Source organism: Lethenteron reissneri, chromosome 23, assembly GCF_015708825.2.
Source record: "Lethenteron reissneri isolate LAM-NWPU_2019-01 chromosome 23, ASM1570882v1, whole genome shotgun sequence".
Lineage (NCBI taxonomy): Eukaryota > Metazoa > Chordata > Hyperoartia > Petromyzontiformes > Petromyzontidae > Lethenteron > Lethenteron reissneri.
Window position 1 is genome coordinate 12364021 of NC_083801.1, and position 24087 is coordinate 12388107.

The 24087-nt window shown below is 44.8% G+C and overlaps 1 protein-coding gene across 4 annotated transcripts in view; it reads left to right on the forward strand.

Annotated features, from left to right (window-relative positions):
• GPD2 (glycerol-3-phosphate dehydrogenase 2) overlaps positions 1 to 20130 on the forward strand; it is an 81588-nt gene extending 61458 nt beyond the window's left edge. For all 4 annotated transcript variants that reach the window (XM_061557214.1, XM_061557212.1, XM_061557215.1 and 1 more), the window contains exons 7-17: positions 265 to 429; positions 3834 to 3978; positions 4767 to 4960; positions 5751 to 5885; positions 8032 to 8210; positions 13849 to 13980; positions 15693 to 15851; positions 16483 to 16595; positions 16749 to 16827; positions 18025 to 18123; positions 18653 to 20130. In XM_061557214.1, the coding sequence (XP_061413198.1) occupies positions 265 to 429; positions 3834 to 3978; positions 4767 to 4960; positions 5751 to 5885; positions 8032 to 8210; positions 13849 to 13980; positions 15693 to 15851; positions 16483 to 16595; positions 16749 to 16827; positions 18025 to 18123; positions 18653 to 18799 (1547 nt within the window). In that variant the 3' untranslated portion in view covers positions 18800 to 20130. The remainder of the gene's footprint in view (positions 1 to 264; positions 430 to 3833; positions 3979 to 4766; positions 4961 to 5750; positions 5886 to 8031; positions 8211 to 13848; positions 13981 to 15692; positions 15852 to 16482; positions 16596 to 16748; positions 16828 to 18024; positions 18124 to 18652) is intronic.
• Positions 20131 to 24087: the final 3957 nt, after the last annotated feature.

Here is a 24087-nt window from a genome sequence, read left to right on the forward strand (position 1 = left end):
TGAACTTGAATATAATTAATTCTGCTACCATCACATACAAGCCCAATCTTAAAGGGAAACTTCACATCTATTTCAATTGCATACTATTACCGTGTATTTTTTATGCTACTTATGATTCCAAAAATATATCTGTGCTATCAAGTAAAGCAGGAAGTTAATGTTTTTCCAGTATTATTTGAACATGGTTCTAACCCCACAAAATGCAAGGTCAAACATCCACCTGGTATCTTTTTGCGCTGTCCGTTTCCTTTCCTGTGTCTGTAGGGCAGCACAACGACGCGCGGATGAACATCGCCATCGCTCTGACGGCCGCACGGTATGGGGCGGCCGTGGCCAATCACACGGAGGTGATGCAACTGCTCAAAATTGCAGACCCAGAGACGGGCAAGGAGAAAATCTGTGGCGCAAGATGCCGCGACAACTTGACTGGTACGGCTCCCCCTGTGAGAATTTCGCCTACGGGCGTACGAGTGGGGAAGGGGTGCTGTTGTGAATCTGCGCCACGAGTGCTACGAACCCAATGACTTGACTTTGAATTCAGGACATGGCTAAAATCAGTGGAGAGTATGAAATTCGAACCTGTCCTGGGCCTCCCTTAGGTCGTCTCAATCTTACACAAGTGCCTGGTGCAATGTTCAAACATCAGCACTGTGTGGAAACAAAGGCGTGGTGCTGGCCAGACCTACCCCTTGTGCGACGTGCCGGCTTTGATGGATCACGAAAGCCACTTTCCCCGTTCGTCTTTAATGCTATATGGGGGTTAGTTGTCTTTTTTTGTGTACGAGCACACAATGTGTGAAATTTCACCCCAATTAACATGAAAATAACATTAGACCATCGCGTTTTCAAATAATGATATGCTAAATGTCCTGTGGTATAGGACAGATTTGCAGTAAATTATGGAAATCCAACATATTTAACGCTTTCATATTTGCCAATTACTTGTGTGAATGCTCTCGCATATTTCTTCTATAAAGACCTTTATTTACACTTTCGACTCCCATTATTTATTCTCATTTGTCTCTGCTCATGGCCTTTTTCGGTGACCATTGTCTGTCGGCCGGACGTGTATTTGTGCCAACGTGAAGCAAAGCCGTACATCGTGTGGCCGTGTCTAGGTCTAGCACGTGTGTCGTGACCTGGCGTGTTCCAAATGGAATTGGAAGATGTTGGCTTGTGTCCTTTAATGATTTGTTTGCTCTATTTGTGGTCGTGTTGTGCTGACATGCTCGGAGGGCTGTGGGTCATGTGTTGGCATCGGAGTTTGCACGCCGATGGGATTGTCTAATTTCATCTTCCTCATTAGCAGCCTCCGTTGTGACTGCTCCTTCCCTTTCCAGTTCAGGTTTAGGTTCAGGTTCAGGTTTAGATTCTGGTTCTCCACATTCTATTCCTGAAGTATTCTGCTGAGGACTCCTTGACGATGTGGCCAGCGTTGTTGAACCGTCTGCTCAGCAGTCATTGTTGTCGACCCAAGCAGAGTTACGATGCCAGTGGAAGAGAACAGCAAAGGGTGTTGTTTGATAACCAGCGGAGAAAGTGTATTGAGACAAGTCTTCATTAGCAAGGGCGATCTGGCATGAACCCGAAAAGAATTAAATCATCTCTTGGGGGGATACGTTGTGTACATAGGGTCCTCGAAGTAGAATGCCAGGGGGACGTTTCAGGGGGAAATGCATTACACAATGGTAAACGTCTACACAACTGGGAGTCTATTGCTGCAAATCGTTGGGATTTTAAATCAAGGTAAATGTAATGCATGCGAGTGGAGACTTGCATTTACTGTGGTGAGTGGCGTACCTTAACCCCATATTTTGTACTCATTTAGGTTACAATATAAAATTAATGTTTTAGTCAAAATAGCTATTGGAATTTGAATTCGATACATTTCACTTTGCCTGCTTATATTCAGTATTCATAATGTTGATCATGTTCGGTATGCTGTTATTCGTACTGGATATTCTTTCCAAAACTCGGCAACTGAAGCGCATGTGAGAATGTGTTCAAATGTAATTCTGTCATCCCAAAAAAGAGGAGAGCTGGACAATATTGTAGTCATCACATTCTTTCATTAACAAAAACACACTAAACACTGTAAAAGTAGCGTGATATAGGCGTGCAGTGTTTTCTATGACGGGCTCAATAAATAATAACTGAACGCGGCCTGGCAGGTATAATTTGCATGGAGGTATATTAAGAAATTGAAGACCGTCAGGTCTCAGGAGCTCACATCTCTCTCCGACCATGAGTGTATGCCACACTACTCATTACTTAGGCATTGCATTAACGTGCACTGTTATCGACGGTAACCAATCTGCTAGGGCCGCGGGGAAGCCTTTATCTGGGTAGCGGCACGTAGGTGTTGCGTTACAGGCCTGTGACGTATGGTCTGGGTTGTTATTGAGGTGCATCGTGCAATTTTATCCCATACCCTCAATTACTCTAAGTATTTATAAGAAGGGCCCTGCATTGTTTCTCTGCCCACACATTAGATGGCACGATAGCATGGTGTTGGTTATACAGGTGGCTTTGCGTTTGATATTTTTTTGTAAAATGTATGAGAAAGCAAGTGTAAATGTTTGTGTTGCCCATCTCGTGGATGACATCAATTCTTGCCCTCGTCATTGGCATTCAAATATATAAAAGATACTGCTTGGTAATCTGATAATACTCATTGCATGTACGTGACGCGGTGGATTTTTTGGCTGCTTCGTGTGTGGCTCATTTTTCTTCTCACCACTTGTGCTGACGATTTGCTTGCTGTTAATGCCAGGAAACGTAAAAGATGCAGAAAGATACACCCACAGAAGCAAGCCACATATTAGCACTCGACTGATAATGAGCATTGAGTGCCGTGCTGGCTTCCCTGTCTCAGTCCAGTAACACTCGTGTTCTGCTCACATGGACGAACGGGAGAAATACCCATGTTTGCAATTAGCATTAGTGGAAGCCCAAAACCCCCCTAAATTGTGGACACGAGGAGTTGTGGTTAGTGGGAATGCTCACTTGGGCATGCAAGGAAAAGTTTTGGCAGGAATTTGCCAAAGTCACCATCCAAGGGCAGGCCAGGCAGGTTGGAAAGGCAGAGCCCTATGGTGGGTTCAGGTAGGGTCATTCCTGTAGAGGGGGCATATCATAACCAACTACCCGCAGAAGAGACATGGTTCATTTCTGCAAGATTCATGCCACTTAACAGATATAAATGTGTATGCTTCCATATGTATTCGGCATGTTAATTTATTAAATCACCTACCCAGTGATTGATTAAATCGCCACTATTCTCTTTTTACTCTCATTTGTATTGTTTATGATTTTTGTTTCTATTTATTTTGTAGCCTTATGCATCCCATTATGTTAAATGTAACATATAATTTGCATATCATGGGCTAAAGTCGTAAATCAAATCTCATGCATAAAATTCGATGCATGTATTGTAAGAGTAAGAATTGACTTTAATTGATGAATAAAGCATCATTAATATACCTAGTTGTGGTCCACGCTGCTTGCCTTGACTTTGTGAATATCAGACCAAACGCTCAATGTTATTCAAGAGGTTCATGGTGATCAGCAATCGCAGGTGGAACTATAGTGTCAGAAATTGGAGTCATTCCCTGTGCACCACGGGCTGGGGCAAGACTGCTCATTGAATTCCAAATTCGTTTAGTGTATAATTTTAACGAGTATTAAGTGGGGTGTGGAAAATACAGTGTCATAATTTTTAACGAGTGATTACTTTTTGCAGTGTTATAATACAAATAAAAATTTGCGTGGTATAATCTTTTAATTATCAGAATTTTTTGTAAATGTTTTTGTACGTTTTTTTGTTGTTGCAGGAAAAGAATTTGATGTTCGCGCCAAGTGCGTTATCAATGCAACGGGTCCTTTCACAGACATACTGCGCCAGATGGATAACAAAGATACCCCGAAAATTTGTCAGCCAAGTGCTGGTGTCCATATAATAATGCCCGGCTATTACAGGTAAAGGAAAACAAAAATAACCCGAAAATAGTGCGATTTTAAAATAGGGCTAGACCTGTCCTTCTTTTGTCCCTCGATTCAGTTACGTCTGCAGCACTCTTAGCGGACTTGTGAAGGTCGCTGGTTTCCAACAGAGTGCTCGGGCTAACGTTACAGCCTGAAATTCCATCTCAGGGGGACCCGTGTTTGCACAATGTGGCTGCATGCCCATACAGTGCTGCCGAAGTGGAGGCACTTCTATTGTGCATTGGGTGTTCACGGTTATGCTTTTACTTGCCGAATTATTACATCCGGAATATCAATGCATGGCTGCATGCAAATCAAATGTTTATGCGTATGATTAGTGCAATGTTCAATTGGAGCATCGTGCATCTGCTTGATTTGCTAAATATGAGCAGGATTCTAGAAAATAATGCAAATCAAAGGTGATTAATATTGCTTTCATAAATTTGTTATAACATGCACACACATTGTGCTTCTGTTAAGTTTGAATTCTTAAGGACGGAACTCAAATAATTTCACTTGCCCAGCCATTAACAATTTTCTTTTCTCAGTGGTAAAGTGTAGCTCTGACGTCTGTCCGCGTTGCATCGCGTGTTTTGTTTGGCACGATGTCCGACGTTTCCCTCCACGTGTGCTGGAAGCTTCTTCTGGAACTGAATGGAGCAGAGCACGTAATAGTACAGCACAACTACGAAAATCAACATCGTAGGTGAAACGACGTGAAAACGTTTCCTGGTTACGTCCGTCCGGTGACGAGTGCACCCTTCTCCACGTTTTCCCTGTAGCCCAGATAAGATGGGTCTGCTGGACCCTGCTACCAGCGATGGCCGGGTCATCTTCTTCTTGCCGTGGGAGAGGACGACGGTGGCGGGAACCACCGACACGCCCACTGAAATCACGGACACGCCCTCCCCACGCGAGGAGGACATCCAGTTCATCCTCAACGAAGTCCGGAACTACCTCAGCCCCGACGTGGAAGGTGTGGGGATGGGGGGCAAAGGGACGCCGTTTGTCCTGTGTGATAAGCGAGATGCCTTGAACCGGTGTGCTTTACGTTGAAGATGCTGCCGTGGTGTGTAATGAGTCCGCGCACTGGACTTGCGATCCAGAGGTCGCCGATACGATTCGATCTCCTGGTGCAGAACTGCCAGTACGGCAGTTGACAACAATGGACAAGTTTCCCCCGACTCTGTCCATGCAACATAACACCACAATGAGCCGAATGGTAGGTCATGTGTATTGCTGGAAATATTGGGTCATGCTTCTTATTCGAAGATGTATGACCAACGTGGAAGAGTAGGCCAATATTACCCTTGAGAGTGGATTGCTCGCAGGGCTCTACCTTAACCATTGGGAACCCATTGACGTTTCTTATATTTTGCAATGGAAATTATGGATTAAAAGAATACACTTTTTTTTATCAGGTTTGATTTTAAGACATGGGTTTTTGATTATGACATTGGCGCACAGTGGTTTACATTTGTGAACGGTGGGTTGCGTTTTTGTGATGTAGTTTTCGCAGTGCGACAGGAGCTGTGTGCTTTGGTAACGTCTGCATGCAGTTATTACAGGATTCGATTCATTGGCTCCTCCATGCTTGAATGGCATCAGCAGTGAGCGTGCTGACCATCAGTCTGTTCTTCTGTCCGAAATTGTTGCAGCACTCATTTGTGGTGTCTGGTGTCACTGCTATTGATCTTCAGAATGGCCCCAGCCGTCTTGTGAGGGGTGCTTCAGTGATTTTGCTTGTCCGGGCGCTTGTCTTGCAGTTCGTCGAGGAGACGTTTTAGCGGCCTGGAGTGGGATTCGCCCTCTGGTGACAGACCCTAACTCAAAGGACACGCAGTCCATCTCCCGCAACCACGTAGTGCACATCAGCGAGAGTGGCATGGTCACCATTGCCGGTGAGTGTCTGCAAACAAAACAGCCGTGGGATAAACACAGATGCTACAACTTTCCACGAGGGTATTTTGATAATTTTTTTAAGTGCATTATATTGACAAATATCACGGAGTAGCTTTCAGCATTTGTCTTTCAGTCATCTTGTCTTTTGCTAAAAAAATATATACCAGTTGCAAATACAAACTACGAACGCTATACTGGGCTTGTTAAGTACATCAGGATTTATGTTAACAATCCGCCGTATAATCGCACTAAAGCATATGCTGCATGTTTAATTCTGTAGTGGATTCTTGTGCAGTGTGTCCTTTGGTGGTAGCGCCAAAGTTGTTGTTTACCACTGCCCCTAGCGGTAGCGGTAGCTAGGGGCAGGGAATCCAACAGGACATTGGCAGTGTTGATTGTTAGCTATTTTATTCTAAATGTTAAAAGTTAACACGGGCACCTATGATTTGGACAAATTTTTCTCTGCTTCCTTAATTCTAACTCGTGAAGAGAATTAATTTAATTATTATTCTAATTATTTAATTGCGAGATGAACGTTATACATTCTGTGGTAGAGACACATTATTATGAGATTTAAATATTTGTTTGATTTAATAGCTTCGATTTTACAAATGACCGATGTCAGAATTGATGGAATAACATGCGTTCACCGCAGGAGTAGGAACTGCACTAAACGCACTCCACCTGTTGGGGCTGGCATGGCAGGCCAGCCATCCAGGTCTGTTTTCGTGCAACGCTGTTCACGAAAAAACTTCGTTTATCGGTTTTTGGAATTTGACCCTGTTGGTTCTCGAGGAGGGTTTTCGCCCCGCTTGGATCACTTGCACCGCAGATGGGCAGTAGTTAATGCATCCGGAATGCACGCAAACTGGCTCGCGCCGCGGCCAGATGGGACGAGAGTCTGGGGGGCATAGGGAACAGATTGCCCGGATTAGGGAATAAAGCGGAGTTAATGAACCCAGCAGTGCACAGAGAGCCGGGGCCTTCCAGCGACTCACACCTCACTCACTGTTTTCCCAAACCCATCCTCAGCAAACTTTGTGCTCGCACTGATCATCACGTGGCATCATTTTGGGTGCTGAATGGCAAAAGGTGCACTAAAAACGCACAGTCATTTCACCAACACACGGCTGTCGTGCAAAAATGTACGTGGCGTCTGGAAGGGAACAAAAGTTAATACTGCGCGTGCAAAATGTGAGGCTAAACATTGAACGCTCTTTTTTTTGTTGCAAACAAATGGTCTGTGCTTTGCAACTACGTTTACGTTATGCAGCAGTTGATAGTCCCTCTTTCTTCTTGACATTTTTATTTTGTCAAAGTTTGTTTGGATATGTTATTTTTTTATATATATAGAAGGCTGAGACCTACTTTTATAATTTCATGTTAACATTTTTCAATGTGGCACAGTTTAAATATTTAACTTTCATCATTTTTTTTCCCTCATGGTTCATGATAGTACCTCTCTTTGAGTATTCCTTTGCATATTCTATTAGTCTCATATACAGTATTTACAGTGGATCCATTGGAAGAAACAAGGAACTAAACATCTGCATTGGCTTAATTGCCGTTCCCATCAAAATATATTCATAAAAAAACAACCAATTTGGAAAAATATTACGACTATTGGGCTTTTATTTATAAACCATTATAAGTCAGTCGATTGGCAGGTCGCATGCGATGCAATAAAGTGTGGTTACCCACACCTTCCAAGGTGTCCGGCCAGTGTGAAAGAATCAGCCAAATACCCTTCAGAATGGCTCTCCAGAACTCCCTCTGGTGCAGGTCCTTCTCAGTCTTCGGCATACAGTAATACCCCGATTTACGTCGTTTCGCAAATATGTCGTCACTTTATTAACACCGCTACCTGATTTGCGTCGCCTCAACCCACACTTACGTCGCCGACAGCATCATCCGTTCTTCCGTCGCCTCGGCCTTTGCCTCCACCTGCTTCCCAGTAAATCGTTTGATTTACGTCGTTTTGATATTCGCCGTTGCACCTTCCAGGAATCCATCCCCGACCGGCGTAAGCGGGATTATATTACCTGTAAGGCTTGGGATGTTTACAGTGGCTGCCCTGAGGGGGGGGGGGGGGGGGTGACCGTCGGTAAAGGTGGTATCTCACAAGCCCTGTCCACCCGGGTGAAGGTGGCAAGTGGACGACGTACCGCTCGATGGCGGAGGACACTCTGAACGCGGCGATCGCGGCGCACGGCCTGCGGGCCACGTCGCCGTGCCGCACCGTGGGGCTGCTGCTGGAGGGGGCGCACGGCTGGACCCCCACCCTCTTCATCCGCCTCGTGCAGGACTACGGGCTGGAGAGCGAGGTGGGGCACGCACCGCCGCCACCGCCTCCGCGCACAGTCTGTCACGATCGCGCACAGTCTGTCACGATCGCGCACAGTCTGTCACGATCGCGCACAGTCTGTCACGATCGCGCACAGTCTGTCACGATCGCGCACAGTCTGTCACGATCGCGCACAGTCTGTCACGATCGCGCACAGTCTGTCACGATCGCGCACAGTCTGTCACGATCGCGCACAGTCTGTCACGACCGCGCACAGTCTGTCACGATCGCGCACAGTCTGTCACGATCGCGCACAGTCTGTCACGATCGCGCACAGTCTGTCACGATCGCGCACAGTCTGTCACGATCGCGCAGTCTGTCACGATCGCGCACAGTCTGTCACGATCGCGCACAGTCTGTCACGATCGCGCAGTCTGTCACGACCGCGCACAGTCTGTCACGATCGCGCACAGTCTGTCACGATCGCGCAGTCTGTCACGATCGCGCACAGTCTGTCACGACCGCGCACAGTCTGTCACGATCGCGCACAGTCTGTCACGACCGCGCACAGTCTGTCACGATCGCGCACAGTCTGTCACGACCGCGCACAGTCTGTCACGATCGCGCACAGTCTGTCACGATCGCGCACAGTCTGTCACGATCGCGCACAGTCTGTCACGATCGCGCACAGTCTGTCACGATCGCGCACAGCTTCGCTGCTCCCCCTTGCTCGGTGTGAAGACATTCACTAAATATGGGGAACAGGGCTCACGCGGCTGATGAGAACGGTATATTCTAAAATGTCTTCAGGAACCAGCTTGTCCCTCTCGCTTACACCGAACGTTTTGAAAAGTCCATGATTATCAAAAAGCAATTTTAGAAAAAAGGTGTTTCTGGCTGGATTCCTGGCTGGTGGTCACGTGCACGTGCGCGCGGTGATGATGTCACCACGCACATCTGCTCGATCACATCACCCACATCGCACAGCATGGAGCTGGGTTGATGTTCGCGTGGCACTGACATCACACCTCTCCCGCCTACCGACCCTCAACCACGGCCATGTATCCCACGCATATGTGCGGGATATTAAATTGTACCACATCATACTTCATACTATAATAGACAAGTTTTGCTGGCTGGCTGGCCATCCATTCGACTGGACAGGAGGACACGTCCAGAGGACGTGCAGGCTGCTCACGGTTTTTAAATGGAAATGTACAATGCAACATTACCCACATTTATTTAAAGCATTTCCTGTTTGAAAGAAAATTGTCAAATTTGGGTTTATAAAAGACGTTTTGTAATTCTTGACTTAAAGCTTTCGTGACTGCAGGAATTCATATTCGCAGTCATCATCAGCCTGATGATGACCGCTTGCGTTGCAATGGAAACGTAATTTTTTTGTTATTTTCTTTGAACCTATCTACGTGACTTTAACGAAAGACCCAAAGAATATACATTTTGTAATCATCATCAGCCATGGTCAATCCACTGCTGGATGAAGGCCCTCCTCAAGCCTGCCATCATCTCTCATGGCCCTACAATGTAATAACCCGCCTAGCACCTGCACACGAGCTAATTTAAAATGTCGAGAGCAGTGTTTCTAAAACTCATCATGATCTGTATTATCGTTACATGATATGGTCTAAAGTTAGCTCACTTATTCTTGACTATGTTTGGTGGTGAGATGGGCGGGCGCGGGGAAAGGGGGTGTGTGGCAGATGATGCGACAGGGCTCAGTCTGTTCCCTCCTGACAGGATATTAACAGGCTGCTTCAGCATATTCTGCAACTAATGTAAGCAATTAAAACAGCACATCACATGTGCCGTGGGGGCGTCATTCAAATGATGTTTTCATATTTGTGGGTTTACGCCACCAGTTGTCAAATAATTCGATATCAATAAAAGGAACCTTTCTGAACCAGATGCTTAACACCTGTGTATATCATGAAAGAATGAGGCCTAACTGTTGAATCAAACTTAGTGGACCTTTTCATATTTTCGACAGAAAAGAAGTACCTCAATCTGGAACGATTCCTCATCATTAACCTATTCAAAATAGGGAAATGAAACTAATTGGCAGAATTATCCTCTCATCACACACATATGCTATTAATGTGTGGCAGTGAGATGGATCGTGGCATCATGGAACCCTGTGGAGTGGCAAGTATAATGTTAGTCACTCGTCCAACAGTGGAGAGAACACGGCTGCTAGCACTGATGATGTTTCACTTTGACGATCCCAGGTGTGAGTTAATGCACAGGGTGCACGCATGTACATTGAATTTACCCCTGCAAAAAAAACTCGCATAACATGGGCATTGATATCAGATCTTATCCCTCTGGGGTTATTAAAATGAGTGCCACTTTGTGCAAAGTCAGTCTCGGTCATCCTTTTGGAACCACTTTGCCTTCCACCCCCCCTCCCCACCCCGACTATGCTAATGTACCTCCGGTATGTGAGCAGAGAGGATTGCCATCCCATTGCTTATTTGAGCATAGAACACTTCTCTGTTTTGTGTGTAATATTGTCACCAGCAAACTAGACACATACAGTCTCCTATAACGTGTGGTGTTGTTTGTAACGCGAATTTTGACATAACGCAAGGAATATATAAGGGAACACATTTTTTGTAACGCAGACGCGAATTGGATGTTACGTTATTCAGTGAACGGAACTACGTCGCGTGAGTAGGAATAAGTGCTCGTACGACTGCCTTGGCGTAGCATCACAAGGTGGGATGCTGCTGGATGCTTCTAGATTGCTACACACGCTCCTCAAGTCTTTGTTCGGCCCGCATACACATCTCGCGTATTATCGCGGACTTTGCTTAACCCTATATTGTTTATTATAACTCGATTTTTCCATAACGCGGTATTCTTCAAGATCGCAACTTCCGTGTTTAGGAGAACATGCTGTGCTAAGAATGATCGGTCGAATGTCCATTGTGCGAAGAAAAAAAATTACGCAAGAGACTACGCTTACATTGATCAGGCTTATTAAGTGAATAATTAAATTGGCATGCTACTGTGCACACGCATCGCCTACTGCGCTGAGCCAGTGAACTCGCCTCACTTGGTAACCTGGTTTAATTGAACCCACGGTAGCCGGGCCCAACTCTCTAACACAGGCATCATCATCCCCCCTGGGCCACCCGGTCACCTCCTCTAGATGTTCGTTTTTAAAAAAGGATTTCCCCCCTCGTGGATGCACACGTGTGCCGCCCGGTTGGGTTCGGTTTGCCAGTATAATCCATCCCTTCTGGTGCTCGTCTTTCTGTTGCTGGACATCTCTTTGAGGCTCCGTTCCCTCATAACTTGATATGTCCTCAGAGGCTGTCCTTCAGCTTGAGATAAAGATGAAAGTACGGAGTCATGGGACCAGACGGTGTGGAAGCTTTAAGAGGGTCGTTTACCTACTGCAGGCTGCTGCGACAGTGGCATGTGTCATATTGAACTCAAACGGCATGCAGCATAGAAATGGGAGGGGGGACATATTTGCTCAGATGTGTGGGTCACCTCTTGCGTTCGGCACCGTAAAACTTTTCGACGTGACTCCGTATTATCAGCTGTTGACAATGAGCCTTTGCCGGCACGTGTTGTTGGCTAATTTTAACAACTTCACAATGCTTGGACGATGTCACCGAGAGCTTTGCCAGCTCTTGGCAGGGTGTTGAATGTGTTCGTTGGGGAGATATCCAGTCTGCGTCAGCCCTGACGTTAGTGGTGCTCTTCAAAGGAAAGCACCTTTGTTTTATCACTGCTGAGAAATCTTGAGATGAGAAACGATTTTGAAGTTCCTGGCAGATCAACACAAGTTAGCTCCTGACACAAAAGAAGCTGTGTGGAGCTTGCGTTGACACGGACCGAGGCTTGGTTTCGGTTCAACAAGCCAAGTTTTAATGGACTTGATTGTGGTAATGACCTGGGAGGTAGGGTGATGGCTTGCTGCAAGGATTTGCTTATGTGTTACGTGGCTCGGTTTTAAGCGAGTATCACAGACGTGGCATTGATCGTATAGAATCTCTGAATGCGTTGCAGAGTTGATATTGGCATTGGAGCGTAACAACGACGATTTATTGTAATGACTGTCGCTGATATTCTTTGTTGCCTTTTTCTCTGCAAAAGTGGGACTCTTCCATATCCGCTGAGCGCATGTGCCGTCATAGTTACACACGTGAACCAAGTTGGAGCACCATGGCATGTGCTGTGTCTTCACTAGTAAACATTTGCCGTTGAATGCATCAAACCGCACTCATGTTCCGCCAGAAGGTTAAATGCATAACACTTAATTTGCAGACATTTAATGAATTCTGTTTACGTTTTAACATATCGCTTCGTTTCTCTGCAGCTCTAAAACGGGCTCATATTTTACAGCACTGTTAACCAGATTTAGATTTTATAGATGACAGACGTAACAAATTTGCGCTTCTAATAATGGTTCCGCTGCTAAACACAGCATCTGTCAGTCAGACATGTTAATCACTTGCAATTTTAGCATATGTTCATGTACAGTAGAGTTGGACCTGATTTGTGCTCATTTCAAATCGTGATTTCAAGTCGCTTTTTTGCACACACGTGGTACACTGTTTTGTTTTAAAGCATCTAGACCCATCCGTCTACTCGCATGTTAAAATATGTTTATGTGGAATTAAATCATTGCATGAATCATTGTCAAACAAAAGATAAAATGCAAAAGCCCCTTAAAGAATGCCATTAAGTATGGGATTATGGTTGCATCGCTGGTGCACTGTATTTATGATGCTATAATTGCATTTATTTCGTAATGGTTTTCATGGCGCACGCAATTAGCGTAGCGTTTTAATTGCACTGCCGCCAAAGGTACAGCGTACATAAAGAGAGTGATGATTGAACACACGGAGAGAACAATCTCGTGGCTTATACGCAGTGTGCGACAATACAAGTACTTTCCCTCCCCTGTTTCGTAAATGATAAAATTAGCACAGCAACCATCGATAATATGTGAATATGAAACACAGCTCCTATAAATAATGTCGCGCTCCAAAAATACCTTGTCGAGTTAGAGCATCTCCCGAGCTGCGCTCTGTCACGTGCGTATATTTATAGGCATGTGACTTGTGACTCCTGCACGAGACCAGTCGCCACGAAGCCCCTTCTCAACTCCGCCTCTGAAGCCAGCACACAGTCGACCGCTATGGTTATCCGACCGGCGGTGCCTTAGCATCAGTTGCCAATCACGCCACCCAGGCCACGTGGTGCATACGTGTACATTCCTGGGGAAACTCGTGCGCCCGGGCGTGCTCTCCCCACACCGCTATGTTTATCGCCCATGGTTGCCCTTCTCCTCGCCTGACATTGATACGCTCGGGGTTGCCCAGCTCTGACGTACCCGGGTCTTGTGATTGCTCTCCGCCTATGTGATTTGGAAGGGAACACTCACGAGGGGAGAGTAGTATTAATAACACTGTTCAGCCTTTGTCCGCTGAGTGCGAACGACCTCCATGCAGAGGGGAGCGTGCGCCGTGATTTTTTTCCCCGAGTCTTAATTCTTTTTTGCAAAACTCCATCAAAATTTAATTGACGAGATTGGATCTTTAACAGATGTCGTCAGCTCGCCGTGCGAACAACAACGCCTTTTGCGCCGGGCGTTGGCCGAGACCGGACGATGACGCGTCCTGCCTCTGGCTCGTGTGCAGGTGGCAATGCACCTGGCCTCCAGCTATGGGGACAAAGCTTTTCAAATCGCCAAGATGGCAAAGGTGACCGGGAAGCGGTGGCCCATCGTCGGAAAGAGGCTCGTCTCGGAGTTCCCGTACATCGAGGCTGAGGTATTGTGCTTTGTCTCTTTTGCAAGAGAGACTTGGTCTCACAGGGCACTCACCTGTGTATGTACAAGTTGATGTGTACATGATTGTATGTATGTGTGGTCACAAATGGCTGCTTAACATTTTAGGAAGCATTTCGTGTTTTTTTCTACTCTCAAATTAATGAAATATGGACTTTGGGTTCTCAATACAAGAATGTAATGTTTCGTTTTCAGCCTGAAAAGGCTTTGAAGTGTTTTTTTTTAAATGCGCACCTGTGGCCAAATCACCCACACCGCACCCAATCTTGAAAAATCTCAAAAGCTAAGCAGATTTGAGCCTGGATAGCGCATGGATGGGTGACCACCATGCACAAACAGGTTATCATATAGGGGTTTTGTGGTGAGTAGTAGAGGGCATTGAAGACAAATAAACATATTACTGTACTTCTATGCTTTCATGGCTATGTTGCCTGCCTTCACCAAACAGCCCTGACCACCGTAATGAAAGCATGGCCATATAACCCTTGTGACCAGCACAGACCCGTGGATTGACAAAAGCCTGTACTCGTATTTTGCTTTATCCACAGTGAATTTCAATTGCTCCAAGTTTTTTTTTAATTAAAATCCAATGGCAATGGGCCTCTGTCTCTTAATGTATCATTCCATACGATTAACTGACATATAAACACGGGTATCAAAGGGTGAAATAGCTATCTTTCCAGCCATTCAATTGACTTACTATTGTTGCAAATGTAACATTAAATGTCGACTACATTTTAATTTCATTATCTGGCTATGTGACACAGTGGTAAAGTACGAGTCTTACAATTGTAAGGTTGTGAAATTGAATCACATGTAAGAGTTGAATCAGTTGATATTTTGTCCGGGGTCATGTAATGACTGCCATTTTGGGGGAAATTAACAAGTAGTTGTCCTCTCGATCTCAGACGCTAAGCAAGTTGTCGCATGGTTACTATTTGGATGGGTGACCACTATGGTTTACCAGATGTAGGCATGGGGAGTGTGTGGTGACTCAGAGGTGGCAGTGTTGAGTGTCACCCTCTTGGGTGTTCGGGTTTTCTCCAGTTTCCTCCCCACACAAAGTCGAGCACTCATTAACAGAATTAGCCTAGCATCCCAATCCAAGACTCCCCTGAAAAAAAGTCTCTCGAGACTTGGTGAGGCTTTTCTGGGTACATGAATGTATGTTTAGATTATTTCGCACGTTAACCAACCGTGCTAATCGGAGGTGCGAATGAAATAGGATCAGACTCGTTCCCTGCCTTATCAGCGTGGCATTTCCACCACTGGCCAAGGACAAGCAACGGCAATGAGTACCGCCCCAACGCTTGTTTGGGTATGTGGACGCACGTTGATAATTTTTAATTCCCGTAAAGACAAGTAAAATCTTCTAAGTGTTGTACATTGGAAGACGAGTAAATAATAAGATGCAGACATTTCATGGCCCAGCTCGATCGCGAGGAAAGCCACCAGTTCCTGAACAAGCTCCCACCAGCACATGGAGCAAAACATCGGCAATAATGCCGAACAACACGCGGCACAACCTGAAAACACATCGCAGAGCAAGACACAAACCAGGATAAACATATTCCTGGTGTAGTGTTAGCATGGAGGGGGGGGGGGGTGGGCGTGCGGTGCTGTTGTGCTCGTTCTGTAATGTGTGAAGTCGGAGAGGACGCTCAAGCGAGTTTTCCCCACGTGACGCCCGGGCAGGTGAAGTTCGCCATCCAGGAGTACGCGTGCACGGCCACGGACGTGATCGCACGCCGCACGCGCCTGGCCTTCCTCAACGTGCAGGCGGCGGACGAGGCCCTGCCGCGCGTCATCGAGATCATGGGCAAGGAGCTGAACTGGAGCGAAAAGCGCAAGCAGGTGGAGGAGGGGATGGGAGGGGGAGGGTGGGGTGGGGTGGCAGGGGGACCCCCCGGGGGTTGGGAGGTCCAGTGCAGAGGGCATCCGCGCAGCCTTTTAGCCCATCCATCTATTAGCGTGCTACTGTTCTTACTTAATTACAATAATATGTTGCATAGCTGATTCACTGGGAGGACTGAGATGTGTGAAAATATGTGAAAAGGTCACGTGAACACCTATCGAAAGTGGCAGTTTTACACCATTGTGTACACGTAGGTTACTGGACAAGGATAAAGCGTCGAGATCGTGGGCAAGGAGCTTGACTGTGCTTTAGAAGTGATTGGAAAGGACGGATTGGTAATAAATATCTATAAACAATGGCAGTCACACCTTGCACAAAACCACCCTCTGTTGTGGGTGGTTAATTGATCAGGGCAGATAATTATTGATGGTCGGATATGTGACGACGTACTTGCTTACCTATCCTATACGTTGCACTCCTATCGTTTTTTTTGTTATATTGCTGTAACTCTCTGTTCCCTGCCTACTGAACATCTGTGAAAAAGAGCTTCATAGCTCATCGGATTTCTCGAGGATAAATCTCTGTTCAGATTTTGATGCTGCTGTTATTCTTCCTTCATTTGAATTTCAGGAGGAGCTTGAAACTGCCAAGACGTTTCTCTACACTGAGATGGGTTACAAGGCACGCTGGGAGCAACTGACAGACACCTCCGAAATAAACCTCAACCCAGCTGAAATCGACCGGTAATGCGCTTTATCGTTTTTTTTATTAATTTGTACGCTTATAATTTTCCACCACTGCTATTTTTGAAATATGTTTTGTTATTCGTTTTATTTTGCTGCCATTGCTTGCGTTTACCAAATTGTATTTTCACATTTGCTTTGTGATGCGTTCAGATACAAGAAAAGATTTTTAAAGTTTGACAAAGAAAATAAGGGCTTCATCACCACCGTAGATTTGCAGGCAGTTCTGGAAGTAAGTGCACCCTGTGCTGTTGTCCCACATTGCATCTTCCTTGTCCGATTGTGGTGGCATTTGCTTCTTAACCACAGGCATGCATCAGCGTCACACGTTTCTACCGGGTACACAAGAACGGTAACTTAAGCTTCACTCCTGAAAACGTTTTCTTGGCCAATATTGTGAACATCCACATCATAGAAATGGTGCGTAAATTATTTCTCTAATGTTGAGCTTTCATTATACGCTCTGCAAATAACCAAATTGTAGACACGGCTGAGCATTTCTGTCAAATCTCTTTGCCTTAATATCGCCAGTTCATTTGTCCCTTTTAATCTCCACAATTCTTTTGTCCCGCATAATCAGAGGCAGATTAGAGTTTGCTTCATAGGCTTGGTTATTACATGTGTATTCTCATAATAGCAACATGGCCACACAGGATACTTTAACACAATGTGTAAGATGTATTACATCGAAATACATTATCTCAAGATGCTGTACAGTTATAGGAGGAAACATTACAAGCACTTTAAAAATGGAGAAGAAGCATTTACGGTGAATATAATTGCTTCCCATAATTATGTATGGGGCGTTGTTACGATCGGCACGTGTGAAGAAAGAAGTGAGTCGAGTGAGTTGTGAACCAAAGGTTGTGCGGTGTTCTAATATGCAGCAGAAGTTGTATGGTGTATTGTGTAACATGCTGAATGAAATATCTCTCTCTCTCCTATCACGGAGTAGTTTTCTCCCCTCTTTCACATCACACATTCACTGCATAGTGGCTCTGGGGAGCTGCGCTCGCTGTCTGGATGTGGATATTTCCGTGAATGTAACATTCTTGTTCGCGTTGAATTTCACTCCACAAACTGCATTTGTGTCTTTATCCTTTATCTGAACAATGGCTGAAGACATTTGTAACGAGAATTTTTTTTAAAATTATAATTATTTACTTCAATTATCTGTGTTGGGGATGAAATTTGATACACTTTGTAATCGACTGGCCTGTGTTTGATTACCTTTTCTTTTGTTGCGATGATAATCGCAGCAATTTTGCCAATATTTTTAGGTTAAATATTTTTTTACACATCCAGAATCTGCATAAAACAAAAGTCTCCAATGAGTTTTGTGTTGAGATGTAGAGGTCTGCAGAAGTGCTTGTTAGAGTTGTCACTCAGGGCAGAGAGAGAGCTTAAGTGTTCTCATTGCCATCTTCAGAGTGCCGGTGACCAGATTGATGAAAACACACTGCACGATATTTTGAACGAAGTGGATCTGAACAAGAATGGGCAAGTGGAGCTGAATGAGTTCCTTCAGGTGAGCGATTGCCCCTTATTAACCCACCAAACGGCCAAAGGTTAAAGTAAAAAAATAAATCATAGTTCCCTACTCCGTTGTATGCATCGTGCAAGGAATCCAGAGCAAACCAATTTCTCTTATGCAAGGAAAACCTGGATACTATTCAGGTTTATATATGCAAAATAAAAAAAATCTGTTTTTGCATTTACCAAAAATTAACACTTGTGCTTATGCATTTTATGAATGTCATTCAATAGATCGTAATATTCCCATCATCAAAAATATGAAGTCGAATGACAATGGGATGTATTTCTAAATCAAATACAAGAAATCCGCTTAACATTTTAATTATGATATTGTCATGAAATGAGCATTGCATTCACAACTCCCTAATGTTAATATTTTTTTGAATTAAATTCAACTCGTCTATGTGCAGTAATTACCTACAAATCGCACATATCGTACACGCTCAGTAATACTGATGGCCATTAGTAGCCCTGTACCTCTTTAATAGCTCTCTGTGTCCCTCCCCGCCCCGATTGCACAGCTGATGAGTGCGGTCAAGATGGGCTCGGTGTCGGAGAGCAGGTTGGCCACTCTGATGAAGCTGGCAGAGAATTTCTCGGGAGCAGAACAGCAGCACAAGCCGCAGAGAGAAGCCATCCCCGTGGCCCGGAGCGGAGGTGGACTCTAGTCTGCGTCATCACCACAATTTTCTTCTGAGTCTCTCAAATTGCGCACACACCGACTATAAGGCAGCTTTACTTGACGATGCAAGTGGCATATGCAGTGCCTCTTTGCAGTCCCCGTTCGCTCTGGTGACCAATTTAGTAGCATTGTCGCATCTGCCGCAATGGGCCTTTCTTTAGTGCTCATTGTTTGCATGGCCAACGCCAGACGTGGTGCCAAAATTGTTCATATGTTGACAGTGCCATAAGAATATCTTCTTGTGCATGTGTGTGATGCATGTACGTTATCAGAAGATCATTGGTTACACTGTGCAGTTTTCTTTGCGGACATTGGTTCACTTTCATCTGATGGTTTCAAGCTGTGGTTATTGAGGTTTATTTGCATGAAGGTACAAAGTCTTAAACTCTTTGCTTGGAATATTTAATTTTGCTTAAAGTAGTTTATGTTATTGTTTTTATGATATTTTAGGGTTGGGTATCTATTCATCTCAATGTAATAATATATTGATATAGAGTTGCCAGATTATATGCAATTTCAATTGCTCATTGATACATTTCACGTGCCATAGCAACAAAACGCACAAGAGAATGCCTGAACAAATGAATAGATTTCCATTGATTGTTTTTCGTTTATGATTTTATAACTTTTCTAAGCACTGCATAACTTTATTTATGATTGATTAGGACAGTGCTGAATACATGCCTGTCTGCTGTAATGCTTTTGAGGCTTATTTTTGCTTCTATTACATTCACCGAGTGCATTTCTTTCATCCAAATATGTCCACGTCTCTTGTCTGCAGTGCACGGCGTGAGAACAGTTGAGCATGGAAATACGATCAACTCGTTTGTATTGCAGGCAAACCACTCGTAGAGAGCCGTTTTGATCTCACGTCACTCTTCGTGTTGTATTTGCTTTAGCCATAGGAATCATTCTGCTTCACTTGGCTGAGAATCCCCTCTTTGTAAAATAAGTGAATGCAGTCTGGTGAGATAAGACGTGAACTGTGGTGTGGCACAACGTGCCTGACATCCAGCTTCAGCACAGGTGGGTTCCAGCTTAAGGAGCGAAGGATTTGGATGGCTTGGCAGAATCCTGCTCCTGATTGAGCGCTCAGGATGTTGCGTGAACACACAGTGACGCGCGAGTGCATGGTGTCTGCAGCACTACGCCAGCTATTGCTCGAGGAAATACACTGGGTGAGAGGGTCTGGGCTACTGCTACATTCATCGCTGATTTTTTTGCATGAAACTAGTTTTGCACTGTATTTCAGCCGAATTATCTACTGTATGCAGTTGGTTTTGTTATTGTTCTAAAATAAAACAAGCATTTCCATGATGTGTCTTATAGCTGCATAATTTGTTGCATGTATAATTACGGATACAATTTCCTTATGACATTAACTTATTTTGGCTAAGAAATGCTTAAGTTGATTATGGAACTGAAAACAAGTGTTATTTGTTACCTATCTACGTGGCTTTACCGAAAGACCCAACGAATAATATTTAAATAAAATTATATTCCAGTGTCAGGCTAGTTAAAATCATCTGATATTTTAGTTGGCTCGTCTCCATCTGTTTCATCTATATGGAAGTGTTCCCCCCTAACACATCTGGAGTTTCTGTCGGTGCGCTGGTTTCTGTATTGGTATCTGTACACGTACACACTCGGCTGAAAACATATATCAAGGACTACCGAGCTTGGCCGATTGTTGGTGCCGGTTAACCACGTTGCTGCCTTCCTGCTTGTCTATGGTTTCTCACGCCTCTGAGTAATTCTTTGAGAGTGAGCTAATACTGTGCGTGTTACAAGATTCAATTATTATTATGAACTTCACACAGTGCAGGTCGGCAATTTCAGATTTTATTACAACTGCCATCACACTTCTCATGAAGAGTAGATTAAAACGTCACCTGTTGCACGCGCCCAGAAATATGTACAATATGCACGGGCTTCCCTGGGACACAACAGCCCCATCACGTGACATCGGAAAAACTACCCTCTGCACTGCTTCGATTGTTTGGCCCTACGCCCTTCTACGCCAGTCTGGATCAAAACAGGGCCAGTGTGCTCATGGGGCCACCTGTCTGATAACACCTGGATGGACTATGCACCTGGGTGCTGTCGAAGACACTTTGACAAGGGAAGGCATTTCGGACACCAAAGTAGGATGACAGACTGGGCAAAGCAGTTTTAAAGGTAGGAACAACAGTTCCACACTGCCCACCAGGGAGTAATTTGTCGTGCATAGCCCCTCCTAAACATGTACGCTCCCGGATTGGTTGAAGTGCGTCACGTAACCGCGAGCTTTGTGTGGTGCACGAATGCGCTGTCCAACCAAGTTCCTACCTGCCCACTCCGAAGGAACGTGTTTATTGTCTAGAGATGGTGGGCGAATGAAGACCTACCTGGTAGCTCATCACAAGGCCGTCTTGGTAGAGATGGTGTCTTGGGTGTGTTTGCAAATGAGGGGACTAAAGTGGTGTCTGGTCGACCAGTTATCAGTCAGTAGCTCCCCACTGCTCGCAGGCGAAAAGCCTCCCTCCAATTTCTTCCATTCCGATTCTGAGTCTATTCTTGTTCACCAGTGGCTTCTAAATTCTTTGATATAATCTCACGTCTTACTCTGCTTGTTTTGCTCCATCTTGATATCCGCTCCATAGCTTTGTTCATCTCTCGTTGTTCTCAAGATGTCACCTGCCTGTTTTTACTTTATTTTGCGTTACCAAGGGCATCATGACCCCTAGTTTTTTTCCTTCATTATTTTGTTAACTTATCTCGGACTTCTAAAAAGCTTATTTTTCCAAACATTTCGAAAAAATTGATACATTAGACAATGTATCAGGTGGCCATGGGAGACGGTGGTTGGTGTCGTGGATGCGTATTTCAAAAGGAAACCCTTAACCTTTTTCTGAGAATAGGTGTGGATAGAAATGGATGCAGGTCTTTTCAGTTTAGTAGGCCCATTGTGAATGGGTTGTGCTTCAAGGCCAGTGATTCCAAGCAGAGGACAGCTCATGCATCAATATGCTGGAGCACAGCTCCATCATGTTGGTTTTACAATGGTTGGCCACGCAGTGATGGTAGGGAAATATGTTTCTGTCCAGTATGTCAGTGTGGTCGTAGTGGTGGTGACTCTGGTGGGTGGTGAGCCACGACGTTCGATTCCCGGCAAGGTATATGGTATGGGTGGATAACACTGGTCAACACTTTTTCTGGAATAAGGTATTTCAACGGTTTTAAGGTCATTTTGGGGTGCTGATTCCAAATCTGGCATCAGTTTTTGTCTATCACATCAGGTTTTTTAGATATCAAATATTGCATTTTCAATAAAAACTGCAGAAGAAAAATATTAAATAAATGTGGATATCTACATAAAATCATATTATAAACGCACTATCCTAAACATACAGCACCATATTTTAACACTAAAGCAGTCACTGACTCGCAACAACTTGCAATCATAAGTGTTAAGTGTTAATTTCGGGTAAAATCAATGAAAATGGGGTATGCCGATAGCATAAAAATGAGATGTGATAGAGCAAATCTGAGATCAGATTTGGAATCAGCACCCTGAAATTAGTCTAAAACAGCTGCAAAAGTCCAGGCCAGAAATTCTTTTTTTTGGTTGACCAGTGTAATTGCATGGCAGATTTGATCGACGGGAGAAGGTAAACCCAGGTGAGTGGACCTGCATCCAAAAACCTTTGCTCACATTGTTTCCAAGTTCAAATAGTCACTAATTAACTGGTTCTCATCAAAGAGACAACGTGAAAATATCTTAGTTCGTTTATTGGCTCTTCCACTTCAGGGTGTTTGTGACGAATTCCTTGATTTCCCCATGTGGTACATGTTCCTTCAAGTTTCATTGATCCCCAAGGTCCTGGAGAAACTTGACTATGGAAGGGGCACGAGCAATCCTCATCACTCTAAACTAAGGCAGGACGCCTTGAGTATCAGATCCCATGCTTCTCTTCGAGGATGAGTATTGGCCTCTTCGTCTGATGTCAGTGAATTCAGATTCTAAGTTTGATTGCCTTACGGCAGTTGAAAGGGCGAGTTTAGATTTCAATAATTTAGGGCCACTATGAGAGGTGCAATGTTTGATTCTGAAGTGGTGGATATCCTCTGGTGCTTTTATAACTGTACCAGGAAGGGTTTTGTTGTATGATGTGCTGAGAGACGTTTGTTTGATGTATCCTATTAAAACAATTGTGGACTGTGTTTTTAGTGGCAGAGGGACCTCTCTTTGGCCATCCTGAAAGTGAGGGCCTCAGCCATATCGGCTTTCCGCAGTTTAAAGGAATGGTGATCGGTCCTTCATGAATAATGGCAAGGTTTGCTTGGGAATTAAGCAGCATTGGCTGTTAGAACCAGCACAGTTTTCAATGCTCTGCAGGCCGTCGCATGAACTATTAGCTACTTGTTCTGCTGCTGACCATCGAGGCAGTCTTGTGGCCATTACATCGGTGAGAAGGGTCCGTGAGATTGCAGGCCTTTTGCCCGAATCCTTGCCGGTATTCGGTGGAAGCCAGCTTGCATTGCTTCAATCGAATGAGGGCACGTTCCTTTTACCTCTGGCTGACGAAGGCATGGCGCAAGTAGGATCCGATTTATATTCTGTGCGGATTGATAAAGATGGGGGATCCGGCTTCTAAGCAGCACATTGCCTGATGTGTACGAGAGTGAATCCAGGAAGCAGAGGTCATGGTCGGATTAGCAGGTGCAGCCTCTATTTCACCAGAGCCACGGCAGTGTCTTGGGCAAGCAGGTCCGGCGTATCCTTGGAGGACATCTGTCGAGTGGCAGTGTGAAGGCTTGTCGCATACATTCACAAAACATTACAAACTTGACAGTGGGTTGTCAGGGTGGCTGGGTTGGAATCGTGATTCTCTCCCACGGCGGTACCGAGATTAATCTACTTGAAGTAATCAAATAGATTATTCTCGGTTGTGTTTGGTTTTTGTCTCACCAGTGGTATATTGGCTTTGGCACTGGTCCTATTCGTCTCGAGGAGCATATTGAGGAGCATCGTAAGAAAACCTGGGCTTTAGTCACTTACGTCACGCCCGACTTTTTGAGGTGACTGTTAACACGCTTCACTCCCTACCAGCTTCTTTGTAAAAGCGCTTCATCTGGGTGGGTAGTGTTGGTGTAGATGACATTTGTTCACGTTCTTGATGGACTTGGGCCCTGTTGATGGTTTGTGGGGCGTCATGAGGTATTATGGGGTGTTTTTTTTCAATGCGCGAGTTTCAGTGACCCAAGGGTGATTGGTGGCTAGGATAGTGATTT